Below are 16,341 nucleotides of genomic sequence, written 5' to 3'. Positions count from 1 at the left end.
GCTCCTAGCAATTAATGCTTTCAGTCTCATTAAGCATATAAATAATGCTTTGTGACATTACAGTATTTCCCATTACAGATCAATTTTGTAGCATTTGTTCATAATCAGACTTGAAGTGTTACCTAGAAACAAAATATGTTTCCCTTGAAACAGTCAGACCCTATTAGAAATCTAAGGCTTTACAAATCACCAAGTTAACATTTATGTCCCCTAGCTAGGGTTTCCTTTCCTTAAATAGTGTTAAGTTCAGCCCCAGAAGCACTAGTCTCTTTGAGGGTTTTCTTGTGTGCACTGACTTGAAAGGAAAAACTTAGTGCTCAAAATTTAACATCTTACTGTGTGTAACTTAATAAATCAACCAGTATTCCCTCTTGGAGGAAAAATAATGTTAGCACCTTTCAAAAGTGTTATGCTTATAATTAGATTACATATTATTATTTTCTCATTTTTTAAGGTAGGTTTTTTTTTCTTGCTAAAAAAGACAAAAAAAACAAAAACAAGGTTCAGCCTATTTGTAGGTAAGAGGAGTTATTCTCATTTCCTGACCACATAAGCATACACTATGGGTAAGCAAAGAAACAAACCCTGTATCAGATTTGGAGATTTCAGCGATAAAACTTAGTGTTAAATAGCAGAGATTTGGGACATCTGGTTTGGGTTTTGTCCCTGCCATTTAATCACTGTGGAATTTGGGGCAAAATTACTTCTCATTCAGCAAATGTTTGCTAAATTTTTTTTCCAGAACTTTTTTTTTTCCCCCCTGAGGAATAGTCTCTTTGATTAAAGCTAACAACCTGTCACTCTTTTAGCAAATAATGAGAGTCCTTATTGTAGGCTAGGCTCTACTCTTCTAGGTCCTGGGAAACAACAGTAAGACAGGTCAGACTATCACTCTCACAGTTTATATTCTAACCTGGGGAACATGCACAAATGTACAAACAGATAATGTCAAATGGTACAGTTGGTTGAATGGTATCCTCCCCAAAAGACACGACTACCTCCTAACCCCTGAAACTCGGGAATGTGTCCTTACTTGGAAAAATGGTCTTGGAGGACTGTTTGTAATTAAGGTTCTTGGGATGAGATCATTCTGGATTACCCATGTGGGCCCTAAATCCAATGACGTGTCCTTATTAGAGATACACAGAGGAGTGACACTGAGCAGAAGAAAAGACCATAAGGTGGTGGCAGAGATTGGAGTGATTGCAGACACAGACAAGGACTGCCCGGGGTCACCAGAGCTGGAAGAAGCTCGGAGGGGTTCTCCCGTGGAGCCTGCTCTATTTCAGACTCTGGCCTCTAGAACTGTAAGAGAGTCAGCTTTTGTTGTAAGCCATCCACTTTGTGGTAATTTGTACGGCAGCTCTAGGAAACAGATATAAATGGAAATACATATCAAGAACAAAATAAAACAGGGAAACGAGCCAGGGACTCGAAGGGGTACTGCAGCTATGTGCCACATAACCTTTCGGTCAACAACGACTGCATACAGGACACAGGACGGTGGTACACCATCTGGCCTAGGTGTGCAGCAGGCTGTACCATCTAGGTTTGGGTATGAAACCTCTATGGTGTTGGCACAACAAAAAAATCGCCTGAAAGCACATTTTTCAGAATGTATCCCCGTCAAGTGGTCCATGATTTATACTATAAATGGTGGAATCTGGAAGACCCTGTTAAAGAGGTACCATTTGAGTTACTGGAGGATGTGGGAATGGGTTTTCTCAATCTGTGGGGACAGCAAATGCAAAGGGTCCAACCTAAGAATGAACTTGGTGTGTTCCAGGACCAGAAAGAAAGTCAGTGGGCCTGGCTACAGGAGGTGAGGAGGTAAGAAGATGGGGAGGCAGGTAGGAGGGGACCAGATCCTGCAGGGATTCACAGGGCATGGTAAGAAGTGCGGATTTTCTTCCAATTGAAACCTATCTCAGAAAGATCTTCCAGTTCAAGTGACCTGTAGATTCCCTAACTGGCATAGAGAAGTATGTATTTCTTAAATACATCAATAAGAAGATATTCTGAACATTCTAGTACTTGGATTTTAAAAACCCAGACCCCTTCTAAATCTTATTCATGTAATCCCATACATACCACTATTTAATTCTGTATGAATAATAATGTCAGTACATGTGAAGTCAAACACCACAGAACACAGTAGAAAATCCTCAGGGGGATCCTTTATTTCATTCATCTTATAAGGTAGCATGTCAACCTGTAAAAGGTGTTCCTTCCAATTTAGCCAATGGCTTGGAACATCACCTTGTTCTAATTCCAGAGTATAAGTGGTCCCCAGGGTAGGTCCGAGGGTCATGGACTCATCAGGACTGGATGCCATGGGTCCAGCACCCCACTAGGCAGCCCTCCCTAGGACCCCACTCCCACATTCCTATCAGTGATCAGCGAGGAAATCGGTTGTATCTCTAGTCACTTTTCCAAAGATCAGGCCTACCTCATTAACACGTCCAGAAAATGTTCTCAAGTATAATAACGCGTTTACTGTTTTCCTATAATTCTATGTTCTTCAAATGCCTGGCATTCATCTTTCCCTATCTCTAAAATTCCTTTCTTTTTCACATTATCTTTCTTGATTGTTTCTTATTGTAAATAACAAAAAAACAAAAAACAAAAGATGCGGATTTGTTGTGCACATTAGCAGGGCTGTATAGAAAAATGCACAGAGGGTTTTATATAAGATTTATAGTAACAGCTCAGAGACAGCCAAGAAGGAAGAATCTGAAGTATGAGATCTGTTCTGGAAGAAGCCCATGGAGGATGGTACCGCTGTAGCTTCATCAGAATTTTCCCTCACCAACTATTCAATAGTGGCAAATGTAAAAAATGTGCAGTTAAAATACATAGCAGTCACTCCATATACCACCCCCTCCCAACCTACCCAACTTCTGAATAATAGGGCTTTTTCAGAGTTTATTCCCCTTTAGTTTAAATGTAATAGAAAAAGCTAAAAAGTCAAGTTTTAGCAATGTATCCCCATCGAGTACTGCAATTTACCAAGAGTTTCATGTGCTTGGCAAGAAGTCTTACTGAAGGAATAGCAATGACGATTTCCCAGGAAATACTGAGTGAAAACCAAAACCAATTTTATCCCCAATCAGAGGTTATAAACTTGCTGTTTGGGGGACACACCTGATATAAATGAGACAAGTGTAGCAGCCATCCAAGACAATAAAAGAAAGCCTATGACAGTCTGCCACGTTATGGTGAGTGTGTATCAAAGTTCATCATGATTTTTTGTGAGGTCTTCCCCGTAATTCGTAGCTTGGCTTCCAACAAACATGTTCCAGTTCTCTAATATCTCCTCTTTCGTTAGCTTTTCATCCTGTAGGACAGAAGAAACAGATGTGTCACAGAAACTCTAGGAACTCTGAATAATAGTTTAACATGAAGCTCTATGTTACTTCACTGATTTACAACATGTAAAACCCTACACTTAATAATTAAGAAGCTGCTAAGTACCTCCTTGATCTACCAGTACTACACTACTAAGCCCCAAAATGGAACAGCCTCCTGCTATAAAAGCTGTGTTAAGCTATATCTGGTTAGTCCCCGAGGACTTCAGAAGCTGGAGTCCAGCTCTATCTGCAAGCAGCGCTGCCATTCCCAAAATGGGCCCTGAAGATTTCCACTGGCCTTTTATGGCCTGTCTGCAAATCTCAACTGTCTCCCGAGAACTTGCAGCTGTGATCAACATGGAAAGAGGTAGGACTTCTTTCTCAATCGTGTTTAGTTATGTATTTGGATATGTATCAATAGATATTGAAGTGCTGGGCATCAGAGCTACAAGCGTGAGCTTGCCTGAGGGTGCCTGGGTTTTCACAGGATGGACTTCCTTGGGCCTGACACATCACAGATATTTGATACGTATCTGCTGACTAAACAAACGAACGAACGTGTCCCAGGGCAATGCAGGGTGTACCTCTTAAATCCATGCCCCGCCCACAGCAAACAAAGTTCTGCAGCCCTAGAAAATGGGAGCGAGTGTAATAAGTGTGTGGCCCACAGCAGACTATGCAGGAGTGCCTGGGCCTAGTGAGCTCACCAGTGGTTATCATGGCACGGGGTCAAGTGTACAGGTGTCTAATGTAGGTCAAGACTGAGCAATGTCAATAAGGCCCAGCGGCCCAGGCCAGTGCTATCACCAAGAAGCAAACAGGACCAATCTTAGGTAAACTGTCCCCCTTCGAGGAGCGATCCCAGGAGAATGTGAAATACCTTGTTTTTGTCCGACTCGTACACCAGGTGCCTGGCTTCGGCTTGCGCGTGGTCGTAGTCCTGAGGGAGGATCCAGTGGCGAATCTCATCTTTGTCCAACTTCCCATCCTTGTTCAGATCCCGGAATTCATTAAACTGCTCCCGTTCTGACAAAACCCAGTCTGGCTCAGGGCCGTTCTCCTCGTGGGAAAACATATCCGCTAGAAGGGAAGGTTGTTCTTTGTTATGAAAACAAGTCAAAAAAACCTGACCTCCCGGGTGTTTGGAAGGGTGAGGACCAATCTAGAGACCAAACCCAAACATCCAGAAGGCAGTTTTTTTGGAATAACAATGGTCATGTGTTCACTACGAAAGCCGCTTGATGCAACAGAAAGAACTGCGCTTAGGAGCCAGAAGATGGAAGATGTGACGAGGACTGAGTTACTTAATTCACTGGCTGAGTCTTAAGGAACCTTGTCTGTAAATGGAGATAATTATTTACAAATCACAGGGTTATTATGAAGATCAGGTGGGACACTGTCTGTGATAGCCCTGTACAACCCAAACCAGCACCACATAGGTGAAAGCTAATGATCGTGACCAACATCAAGTACTTTCTATGGCTCCGATGCTGTATGACATACTTTACATACAATTTAAAATTTTTTCATAATAATCCTAGGAAGTAGGGATTGTTATAATTCCCACTTTCTAGATGAAAACACGGGAGGCACAGCCTTACCCAAGGAGTCACAACTAATCTGAGCTTGAGGCTGCTGCACAGGCACGTGGGCACTCGCCTTCCAGCCCACGGCCTTAACCACCGTGTTCATGCCTATTGTTGTTTATATCCTTTCCAAAGGGCATTTGCATATATCACTTTATTTCATCCGTATAACAATTCTAATAAGATAGATTATCCCTGTTTTACAAGATGGCAGGGAAAGGAGAAAAGAAGGCAAAGTTCATGCATTGTTTGCTAAGCCACGGCTCTCCTTGGAAAAGAGAGATCCCCTGTGGGCAGTTTCTCTTTAAGGGAAACACAGCTTGGACATGTCAGGTGGGACAGGGAGCAGGTGGTGGATGAAGGGAAAAGAGAGGCAAGACCCCTGGTTCAGCTCCAAGGTAGACCAGCCCGACATGTGCACGTTGTTCTTGAGAAAGGTCTGTCACATACATTAGCTAACTTGAGCTTCATCATTCCTAGAAGCATGGGTGCTATGTATCCCCATTGCACAAATGAGGAAACGGAGGTTATGGTGATTACATGACTCCCACAGGGTCACACAGCTAGTAAGTTGGAGAAGCCAGGACTCCTAATTCCAGTACTCTTCCCACTGTACCATGTCACCACCAGTTTTCCACTCATCCCCACCTGAAGAGAAGGCTCCCCCATAAATGAAATCTATACATTGAGCCTCTCTGAGTGCAAATTGCTCCGAATTAGATTTTCAAGCACAATACCCCCTTATCGCCCTCTCTGCCCACTGCAAAGGATGGAATGTCGCTTTTAGTCCAAGCCACTAAATAAGTTTTGCCCCCGACGTGGCACTGTGTCAGTGCAGAGTTCAGGACAGCCGGGAAAGGCACACACCCAGTCAACAGTGCTGCATTGTTTTCATCAGTCAGCCTTTTCTGTAAGCCTAATTCCACCACCACTGCCAAGGCGCCAGCAGCTCTGAACCGGCCCTCGTACGTGCCACCGGGCATCAGGAGGGGCTGCTGCTTGTACTGACGAGGGGGCGGTCAGCACTTGTTCTTCTACAAACTTAGTGCCACCAAATCACTTTAGTTACTGTGGCACGAGCTACCTGTTATACCACAGAGAACAGCTTCCTCGGATCAAATATAATTCCTACTGATTAGATTCCTAATGTTTTGCTCTTTATGGCTGAAGGCACTTGTTCTTGGGTAAGGGATGGCAAAGTAATACAACCACAGACCAGAGACGGATGGCAACTTGGGCTTTGGTTGTACGTTGGAAGGTAATTAACTGCTTCTATTAAATATGTGTATAAAAATTATATTTACCCCATCCCACAAATGATTTGCCAGCTTTTGCCTTATTGAGACTTGGGGAAAAGGTGTGTCTTGAGAAGGCAGCCTGCATTTGGAGCCATGTGCCAAAGCATTGCAGTAGCAGCTGATGAGGATCAAACGGAAATTTTCATGTTGTCCGCTCCAGCCCCTTTACTCTTGGAGGACGACTGGGCTGCCCGGAAGGGCTCTAACCAGCAACGGTGAGTTCTGACCCAGGCACGTTAATCTGAGTCTCATCTAGCCAGTGTTCACAGCTACCGAAAATGAACTGCTTGGTGTTGCTTAAGTGGAGCCCATTAGAACAAAACACAAGGTATGGTATTCCCAATGAAAGGATCAAAAACAAAACAGCTGTACTACGGGTCAATCGTGCACGTTGTAAAAGGATTTACCTCCAAGAAGGAATGCTTTTCTGCAGGTAGCGTGGGCATAGAAACAGTTCTGTTGATCACAGCTGTGTCTACTCAGAGCTTTTAGGCCCGGCTGACCCAGTCTGATTTTAGTCTTTCCCGAGACTGTCTGCTTGAGCCTCACTGTAAATCTACGGGCTCTCCAATCCCCTTTTGCAAAGGTAAAAACTACGGTGTAATGAGGGGCACCTCTCAGAGCCGGGAGGCCAACTGCTGGCCATCCTAGAGGGAGGGGTCAGCTTTCTGGTCTCTTGTCTACCAAACGAGGTCTAATAATTCCTCCCTGATACTGTATCACTAGGGCTGGTGTGACAAGTCCCTCCCCACTGGGAGGTTACAGGAGTGACACCTACAGACTTGCAGCTGTTTCTAAAAGAGACGTCTGGACAAAGTAGCCAGACATGTAGGTGGAGGAATGTCACTAGCTGGGACAGCTGAGCAGAAGTTCAGGCCTCACTCACCAATATACTCATCTTGATCTACGAAGCCATCCCCGTTCTTGTCAATGTCCTCCAGAGTTTCCTGGGAAGCAAAGAGGAGAAAAGAATGCAGATGGCTATGATGGCTCGCAGTAAATCTTGGGGTTCTTACTATTGTCCTCCTTTGTCTGGCTTTTATGCTGAGTGCTTGGTGACTTACGGCTTGTCTCCTGACCACCCCGGGCATTAAGTTCTCATCTGTAAAAAACAGGCAGTAGTTTCTGTCCTTCCTCTCCTAGCCCACAATTTTAATAGCAGAACACTCTCTTCAAATGAAAATGTACCTGTAAGCCCAAAGGTGCTCTGATTATATCAGGAAGCCCTGCCACGCCAACCATTTCCACCATCCAGCCAAATCGTCCCCTGGGGCACCTGTGAGGAACCAGCTTGAAAACCACTGGACCAGATGGTCACAAAGATAGATCAGTGCCAACTGGACTATGAACACCGAGTTGGCATCAGAAAAATGTGAAACAGTGGGCCATTAAAAAATAAAAGTATATCTGACTTTTCAAAGTATTATGTTCTGTATTTAGTACATCTGACTTCTTAATTAGGTATTTGGCTAGGGTAAGTCCTTTAATGAGTTTACTGTCCATTGTCACAGCAACTCAAAGGCATCCTGGGTCGAAGAAAATAGCCAATCTGAGAACAGGGCCAATCCAGAGGCACAACATCCACTTTTGGCTAATTCTCCATCTTCATCATCCTCTGGCATATGAGCTATCACTAAGCAGATGTCGGGTGGTAAAAAGAAGTGATTCTTAGAGCCACTGCCCAGTCCTTAGGGTCATGGTGGTCATGAGCTAAAGCATGAGACAAGAGTGGACCCAGCCACCAACTGGACAACTAAAATAGTCCAGGACTGATTATAAACCAAAGCTTTAACCACTTATTTCCCAGCAATGATGCAGTTGGAACTGGCTCGGGTTATCCGCCCAGGAAGCAGGTGATGGGATTTTATTGTCATGGGAAATGAAGACATTTGGGACCCCACAAGACACTATGAAAAGCAACTACACTCAGAGTCCCTATAAGCGTGGCTGACCCTCAAAGCCTATAGGGTCTGATCCATTCACCCCCTGGAGACCCCTGCTAAGCCATGGCTTTTACTTTAAGTTTCTGTATGGTTTAAGAATGCATTCCATTTCAGAGTCTCTTCTATTAATAGTTCCCTCAAAGCTGAAAAATGGACAGAGACTAGCTAGTTGCTCACCAAATCCATCTGCTCTTTCTGGGCACACATCTAACCTATATTTCTCAGCCTCATCATATCTAGGAGCCAGGGGAACGTAAAAGGAAGGGGTGTGTCATTTCTTGGTCAGAGCAGGAAAGGGAGACTGTGCCTCCTCATTTCCTCTCTTTTCCTTTGTCTCCCAGTTGGTTGTTACCAGGATGACCTTGAGGCCACAGCAGAATGGTGGAGTTTAAGATGGAAGTAGTCTGGCTACCTGAAAGCACTTAGAGGAGACCTGCCCAGAAGATCCAACTGACTGGGACCATCTGCGCTGGACTTGGACGTAAGAAATAAGCTTTGATGGTGATAAATGGCCAGGATTGGGGGCTATTTGTTACAGCACCTAGTATGCCCTGACTACTTTACTGGGGAGACAGGTATCCTAATGGATTCCACTTCAGAGTTCTGCTCCAGTCCCCCTCAGGCTGAAGAACTTTCTCTCTTTGAAAGAAGAGAGAAGATTTTGGTGCAGCTTTCACCTTGGTCTTTTCCTAGCCTGGGATCTTCTTTCATCTTACCAAAACCACAATTTCCTTCATATGCTCAAACTCCTCGGGATGTAGAAAGGCAGTGAACTCCTCCCGAGTGGCTGTCTGGTCACCATTGAGGTCTGCAGCTTTGAATCTTCGCTCATCACGTGGCAGCATCTTTTTAAAGGTGTGATGATCTGAAGAGTCATGAAACTCTGCGGGGTTTCCTGCAGGATGTGTGCACAGGCGTTTAAATGGGGCTGCTCAGGAAGGCATTTCATTCCAGGTCACTCATCTTCCATGTCCAAATAGTACCCAGGGGACGACAGGTCCTGCCCTGCCGAGTTCTTTGACACATTTCATTTCAGAATGCCTCTAGTATCTGCCCCTTCATGCCCACCCCTTTATTCAGGCCCTAATGCCTTACTAGGGGCATTATAGCAGTGGTTAAGAGCACAGGCTTTAGACCACACTAATGCCATATTTCTCTCTGCCGAACCCTGCTTTCATCAGATTATTCTTTGACCTAGAACATGCAGAGGCTCCCTAAGTACCCATGACATTCTGTCTAAATGTTCCTGCCTGGCTCCCATGATCTCCCTTAATCTGGCCGTGAGCGTGTGTGTCTTCAGTTGCCCAAAGACCTCACTATCTCTGCCACACACCCAGTGGGGGCTGCACCCTGTGCTTTGCACACGCCCCTCCATCATTCCCCAGACAAGTGTGTCTTATATCCAAACCCTGCCCATTGCTGAATGTATTGCTGCACCTTTGCCCCTCTAGCTGACCCACCTTTCCCACTACACTCTATCTCTCCAAATATAAATCCATTCTTCGAGGCCCAGCTCCCAAGCCGCCCTCCACTGGAAGCCTTCTCTGATTGCTTCAGCCCACTCGGTCTTTGCTGTCCGAAACTTGGCAGCAATCGGAAACTGTACCGCAGACTCGCTTCCTCTGCTTTGTTCTGCGTGTGCCCCTGTGATCCCAGCTCAGGGAGGGCAGCAACCTAAGTCATTTTTCATTAGAACCCTCAACCTGTTCTACTACCAACCACCTACGACTTTAATCCAGAGTGAACAGCTCAGTACATTCTTATTAAGCAGAGCAGGATGTTACACAAGCAGGTTCTACTTAGGAGGTTGTGACATCCCCCCGAAGGGGGTGGATATGATGACAGAGTAGAGAGTCTTCCCCGAGAAGCTTGTTATGGGGGCCCCAGCTGTGTAATCACTCCTGCAGAACCTCTTACCTAGGTAGTAACCGTAGGTGGCTTGTTTGTATTCCTCCCAGGAAATTTTATCGTCTTTGTCCCGATCATAATCCTTCCAGACTTTAGCGACATTATCATAGATGTATCTTTTCTGCACCCGTTTGATCCAGGTTTTCAGCTCCTCGGTGGTGACAAAGCCATCTCCATCATTGTCAATTCGATCGACAATCTTTCTGTAGTAAAAAAAGAACAAAAAACCAAAACTCACAAGGCTATTATCGAGGCTTGTGTGATCCTGATCCAGAAAAAGATCAAACACCTGCCGAATCTAAAATGCATATCAAATCAGTGACCTGCTGGTGCTGGAAAAATCATCAAGTTTCTTTTTTCCAAGGACGGTATACCTTTTCCCCCACTCTGTGCCAATGGCAGATGCTACCAGTGGATCATGCCCCTTTGTCCTGATAAACCTAGATGCGTCCTCAGAATCCTTCTCAACACAGTGCTCTGCAGACGGGTACTACCAATGGATGAGTGCTGATTTGTAAGCTAAAACCTAGCAGCCTTCCCTGATGTACTCCCTAGAGTAATGGAAACAGAGACCGAGAGAAACTGAATGACTTTTCCAAGATCACACAGCTAGTATCTGGTCCAGCTGGGATATGGATCCAAGTTTTCTGGCTCTACGTCCAATGCAAATAGAAAATTCTATGTAAACCAAAGGATAAGTAAGCTCCTTGTTTAAATAAAAAACAAAACAACTCGCCAATTGAGGCCCAAAGACTTGAAATTTAAAGCAGGAGGAGACCAGGTCATGTTAGACAGAGCATAAAATGTCAGGGATGAAAGAGTCTTGACGTCATGGAACCTATTCCAGAAAACTGACCAGCTGTAGGAGCCTGAACCCCCTGTTCTTAAGGTAAAGAGCCCTATGTCCACTAGTGTCTCCTGCTCTACAGCTGGCCCCCAAGTTCCAGCAGTTTCCCACTGGCCTTCACTGAGGTACCACAAGCCCTAGTCCAGGGCAAACTTCAGGCTGGGAACTCACCCATGTCCATGTCTAGGCCAGAGGGTCCAAGCTAGAGATGCCATCCCTGTAGAGAACCTCAGAGACAACCACAAGCTATTTTAGTATTTAAGAGTTTTACCCTAGTAGTCCATTTACTTGGGATGAGGTCATACAGGCTAATTAGGGATTTGTTTCTTTGCTCTGGGTTGAGATTCTGTCAACTCAGTGGCAAAATTTTCTTATTGGGGAAATGAATTCTTTAGTACTTAAGTCTCCATCCCCTACCGGGTACCTAGGTAGCCCCAGCTGTCTCAGGAAAGTGTAAACATACTTAGAAACAGCTTCAATGTGTCCTTAATTTGCAATTGTGACAGGTCTCAAGGCTGAAAGGCTCAACATCAACTACACTCAGGCCTCCTTCTAGGAAACCACAGCCAGGCAAAGCAGAATTCTTCCAACACTGCAGTGCTTAGCCTACCTACTATGTGCCAGGCACTGCTCCAACCCTGGGAACACAGAGGTGACATGCCCATCAGTTATCCAAAGCCAGCTGAGGAACAGAATCTCAGGCCTACAGAGACCTAATGTCAGATTACAAATAACCTCTTTTGTGGAAAGGACAGCATCTAATCTATGCCTAATAAACATCCAGGACATAGTTACCTGACACATAGTAGGGCTTACTGAATATCTGTTAAAAGAATAGGTATGATCTTAGCTTCTCCAACAATCTCAGGAGTGTGATACTGGGAGAGGCAGCTGTCATGTAGATAAAGCCGAACCCCACAGTCAGAACACCTGGTCCTGTGTGATCACGGGCACGTGGCTTGACTCTCTGAGTCTCAGTTTCCCCAAATGTAAATTGGAACACCTACTTTACAAGCAAGGGTGTGAGAAATAAAGGAGAGAATGCGTGACTTTCCTCTCTAAGGACCAGAAACAGATGGATAGAAAACTCAGCAAACACCTGGCAGGTAACAGAAATGAACAAAGCCTTCAGGTAGCGTCTAGGGCAACCTGGAGATCCCCTGCCAGCTGCCAACAAGGGAGCCCCACACCGCTCCAGGAAATGACTGCTACATGGGAATAGTGGTCCGTGGGTGACAAGGGAAACCAGAAATCAAGGTCTGTATGTGAAATCACTCAGATTTTAAATATTAGCAAGCTATTTCCATTTTTTCTAAGTTTGTCACTGCACGCAGGCTATGGGTCCCCACTTTGCAGCCCTCTGGCCTAGGTGTCTCCAGGGAACTTAGAGCTGTCACATTTTTGGGATCGGGTCAGGTGGTGATGACAAAGCAGATCCAGCCAGGCTCCTCCTCAGCAGCCCTGACAGACTGTTGCCTCAAGAGCTGTGGACAGAGAGGCGGCTGTTCATGCCTCGTGGTCCCATACCTCACCCACATTTGCCAACCCTCCGCCCTCCTCCTCCTCTGGCCCAGATTTACCTTACAAGTGAGCAGTGCGTTCACTACACATCCAGTGGCTCAGGCCAGAGACCCAGGTATCACCTGTGATTCCTTGCTCCCTCCTCTCCCTCCCACGTGCTTCTGGGCTCACCCTCTCCTGCCCTCTGGACCAGCATGCCTGGTTCAGGTGCACGTGGTCGCGATCCTCCCCCTGGTCTCTCCATCCATGCCTGTTATGTTCTCCACCCTACTGCCAGTCTGACTTTCCTGACAAGGTTTTAGGGTGATGACATTTCAACTGCATACAGGATAATATCTAATCTCTACCTCTCAGAGATCCTTCCTGCTCTGACCTTGGTTTCCCCTCTACTCCCACCTCATTTCTTCTGCCCTGTCCCTTGATTGTCCCAATACCCATCATCCCCCAGAACAAACCCTTTCTAAGTGGGCTGTTCTCTCTTTAGGAATGCCTTCCCCTGCTGCTACACCTGGCAGCCTCTGAGTCATTCCACAAACTGATCACATGATGCCCCCAACCCTCTCTCTCCACCCTGAATCCTTAGGGGCTCCTTTTCTTGGAGGTGCTCCCTGCAGTTTTTGGGTTCCATCACAGCGATTATGCCAGTGTCTGCTTGTGTGTCTCTCTCCTCCACATTTGCCTGTAAGTAGTGTGCGGCCTAGAGCATACAAAGGTTTTCTCTTTGTACCTGTCAGGTATTTGACTTGGTAGCTGGCACATATAGTAGCCATTCGACTATTTGCTGCATAAATAAACGAATGAAGTTAAGATGTTCATACAAGGATCAAATGCAGACCAATTCCATTAGCCCTTGCTCGCACCACTAGGCTTACTCCTCGCGATGAAGACATTAAATTCAACGGGAAGCTGTAGGCCTGCAAACTACAGAGTTCCCTCCACCAAACCCCAACCCCTGCCCCCACTGACAATGAAGCAAAAGGCTGCCACTCCGGCCCCAGAATAAATCAGCTTTCCAGCTCCTCGTAGCAATACAATGACTGAACTCATCAATGGCCCCCATTGTTAAGTGTCAAAGAGAAGAGAAAGTACTTCTCTGCAAAATAAAAGGTGATTGTGTGAAGGTGACTTTGAAGTTCAAAGACCTTTTTATCAGAGCAGGCAGATGGTGCACCTACACAATAGGTATAATTTAGCCTCATGTCTTAACCAACCCCACTGGCCACAGCACAGGCTTGGCTGTGTTCTTTTTTATGTAGCAGGACATGAAGATCTTTCATCCCCAGGAACCAAGTTCCAGGAAGCAAGGCTATTGGGGCCCTCCCCAGCCCATTCCATCTGGGACCAGGCTGGCTGCTGACGCCTCTATAAAAGGGCTTTCAGGTACCTTTGCATAATGGCCCAGTGTCTCCCCCAGGGAACCTGCGGAGGATGCTCTGAGAAGTCCCCAAGTTTTGTTTCTGAAGTCTGTGAAGTCTAGTTCCTAACTTAACTGCCTTCGACTCAACAGTGAAATTTACAATCCACCACCACACCATCCTCCAGCTTTGGGCCCTCAGTTGTCAAAGGACTGGGTGCCCCTGCAGACATCTGCTGGAAACGAGGGGACCAGTTTCTGTTACCACCCTCCATCCCTTACCCCCAAATGTCCCTCCCTTCTTAACAACAGGATTTTTATATCCCTACATCAAATTTGCCAGGCGATTGGGCAGTAGGCAAGAACGACCCAAGCCCCAGCCAAGGGACACAGGCCAGGAATCAAGCCTCTCCTTCGTCTGCCCCCTTCATCTTCTATCCTTGAGACCCTTCTTGGAAGGGTCTCAAGCCCTCCTCTTAGGGAATGGAGGGGGGGCTGGGGGGGGAGAGAAACTGGAAGGGTGGGGAGGAACTCCTGTCACTAAAAGGCCACCGTGGACAAACTCTTCTGTACACTCCCCTCCCTTCTGATGCAACCAAGGGTAGGGGGCGGGCCCTCGGCGTCCAGGCTCCTGCGGCCGCTGCCACGTTCTCGCCTCCCCGGGTAAAGCCTCCCCAGCGGGGTCGATCTGCACGCAGGGGGACCGGCGCCTGCGGGTAACTTTGTTCCAGCCCTGCCGCCGCACCGGCCCGGCCCCCGCGCTCAGATCCGCGCGCCCGATTTCGCTTTCGCTTTGCTGCTCGCGTCCCGCGTGGCTCCCGCCCGGGTGGCCCTGTGGGCACCTGCAACGCCCCCTCGAACGCAGCCCCCGGCTGCGGCCTCACCCCAGCCTCTCCTTGCTCTCCTCCGAGGTGAGCTGGTCGAAGGTCTTGGAGTCCTCCTTGCCCAGGAAGGCCTCGTGGTCGTACTGGAAGCTCTGGTTGTCCTCGGGCGGCCGCTCGCCCAGCTCCGAGTCGGGCCGTACCACGCGCTCCTTGCGCACGGTGGGCTTGGCCCGCAGCGCCCGGGGCGCCAGCGCCAGCGCCAGGAACAACCACAGGGCGAGTCCCAGGCGGCGGCCGTGGCCGCCGCGCGCCATCGTCGGGACGAAAGAGCGGCCGGCAGGGAGGCAGCCAGCGAGCGACAGGAGCTGAGGCTCGGGAATGGGGGCTGGGGCCGGCGCGGGGGAGGGGACGGGCCAGCCCCTCGGCCAGCGCCCGCCCTGTGCCAAAGCGGAGGGGCGCGCCCCCAGCTGCGGACCGGGAAGCTTCAGGCTGCCGCGCTCACACGCCCATTGGCCGTCTGGCTGGGAGAACGGGGCCGCCGAGCCACGTCGCCCGCCCGGATGGTGGGCGCGGGGCTCGGGTTTCGCTTGGGCCCCTCCCTGCGATCTCGTCGTGATGGGCGGGCCCAAGCGTGCTGGGCGAGGGACTGGAGGGCTTATACCCAGACAGGGAAGAAGTTCTTTGTCAAGCAACAGATGTTCAGGATACAATTACCTCTCTCTTCCAGTTCCCGAGAACTGAAAGGGAAGGAGGCGCTGCCCCTGCTCCCTTTCCAGCCGGGAGCCCGAATCTCAGTCCCAGACCCTGCCTCAAGATGTGCTCTTAAACCAGATTCTACTCCACTTACCTCAACTGGGGTCAGGTTACAAACACAAGAGATAGGAAGGAGACCAGGGTGGGCGAGCCCCCTAGAAACGAGGGTCCTAAATTCAAATGTCCAGGAGGGCCAAGCAGATAACGTTCATATGACCGAGGGCCCATCTAAACGGTGCAGCCCGGTGCACTCGAGTGGCCAGCCGGCATGCAGGCCCAAAGCTGGCAGAGAGTCAGTCCTGTGCCCAGAAATCAGGATTTCACATGTTTACGTTTGCATTTCTAAATGATGGCAATTCATTTTACAAAAGCATTACATGTCTCAAACAAATCTTGTCTGTATATTGAATCGGGAGTAATATAAAGGAGCTCTGTAGAACTTTCTGCGATGATGGAAATGTTCTGTAATGGGCTGGCCAATAGATAGTGACCATTGAACACACTTGACATGTAGCTAGTGTAACTGAGGCATTGAAAATTTAATTTAAACTTAAATAGCTGCATGTGGCTAATAACTATCATATTGGACAGTGCAAGGCTAGAACAACAATTCTTTTTTTGTTTCACAGCCTTTTGAGACTCATTGAAAGCCATGGACCCTCTTCCAGAAAAATGCACATACAGTTACTGGCATGGATGTTTGTTTGGTTAAAGTATCAGAAGTATCATGGCTTTTCTGAAGCCCCACTCGTGAGCCCAAGGTTAAGAATCCCTAGAAAATTAAAACTGTGGTTGAAGAGAGGAGCCCACCCTTACAGCCCTGGACAACTGTACTCCCCAAAGTTGTTCTGCTACCCCTGCTCTGTCCCCCATCCCTGGGAGTCTAGAAAGGGATCCTGGTCTGTGCTTCTTGCCCTTGTATTAAGAATGTCTGGACATTGTCAACTGCAGTATAGA

General features: G+C 47.4%; 1 protein-coding gene across 1 annotated transcript; it reads right to left on the bottom strand.

The window, feature by feature from the left end:
- Positions 1–2,150: 2,150 nt before the first annotated feature.
- On the bottom strand, positions 2,151–15,191 carry RCN1 (reticulocalbin 1). Its single transcript, XM_019639434.1, has 6 exons — positions 14,692–15,191; positions 10,095–10,288; positions 8,894–9,072; positions 7,121–7,181; positions 4,231–4,430; positions 2,151–3,337 (listed from the first exon to the last, which is right to left on the bottom strand). Exons 1-6 carry the CDS (start codon positions 14,943–14,945, stop codon positions 3,230–3,232), a joined length of 996 nt encoding a protein of 331 aa, XP_019494979.1. The 5' UTR covers positions 14,946–15,191; the 3' UTR covers positions 2,151–3,229.
- Positions 15,192–16,341: the final 1,150 nt, after the last annotated feature.

This window comes from Hipposideros armiger, unplaced genomic scaffold (assembly GCF_001890085.2).
Source record: "Hipposideros armiger isolate ML-2016 unplaced genomic scaffold, ASM189008v1 scaffold_44, whole genome shotgun sequence".
NCBI classification, from domain to species: domain Eukaryota; kingdom Metazoa; phylum Chordata; class Mammalia; order Chiroptera; family Hipposideridae; genus Hipposideros; species Hipposideros armiger.
This window is presented reverse-complemented; position numbering and strand designations above follow the sequence as displayed.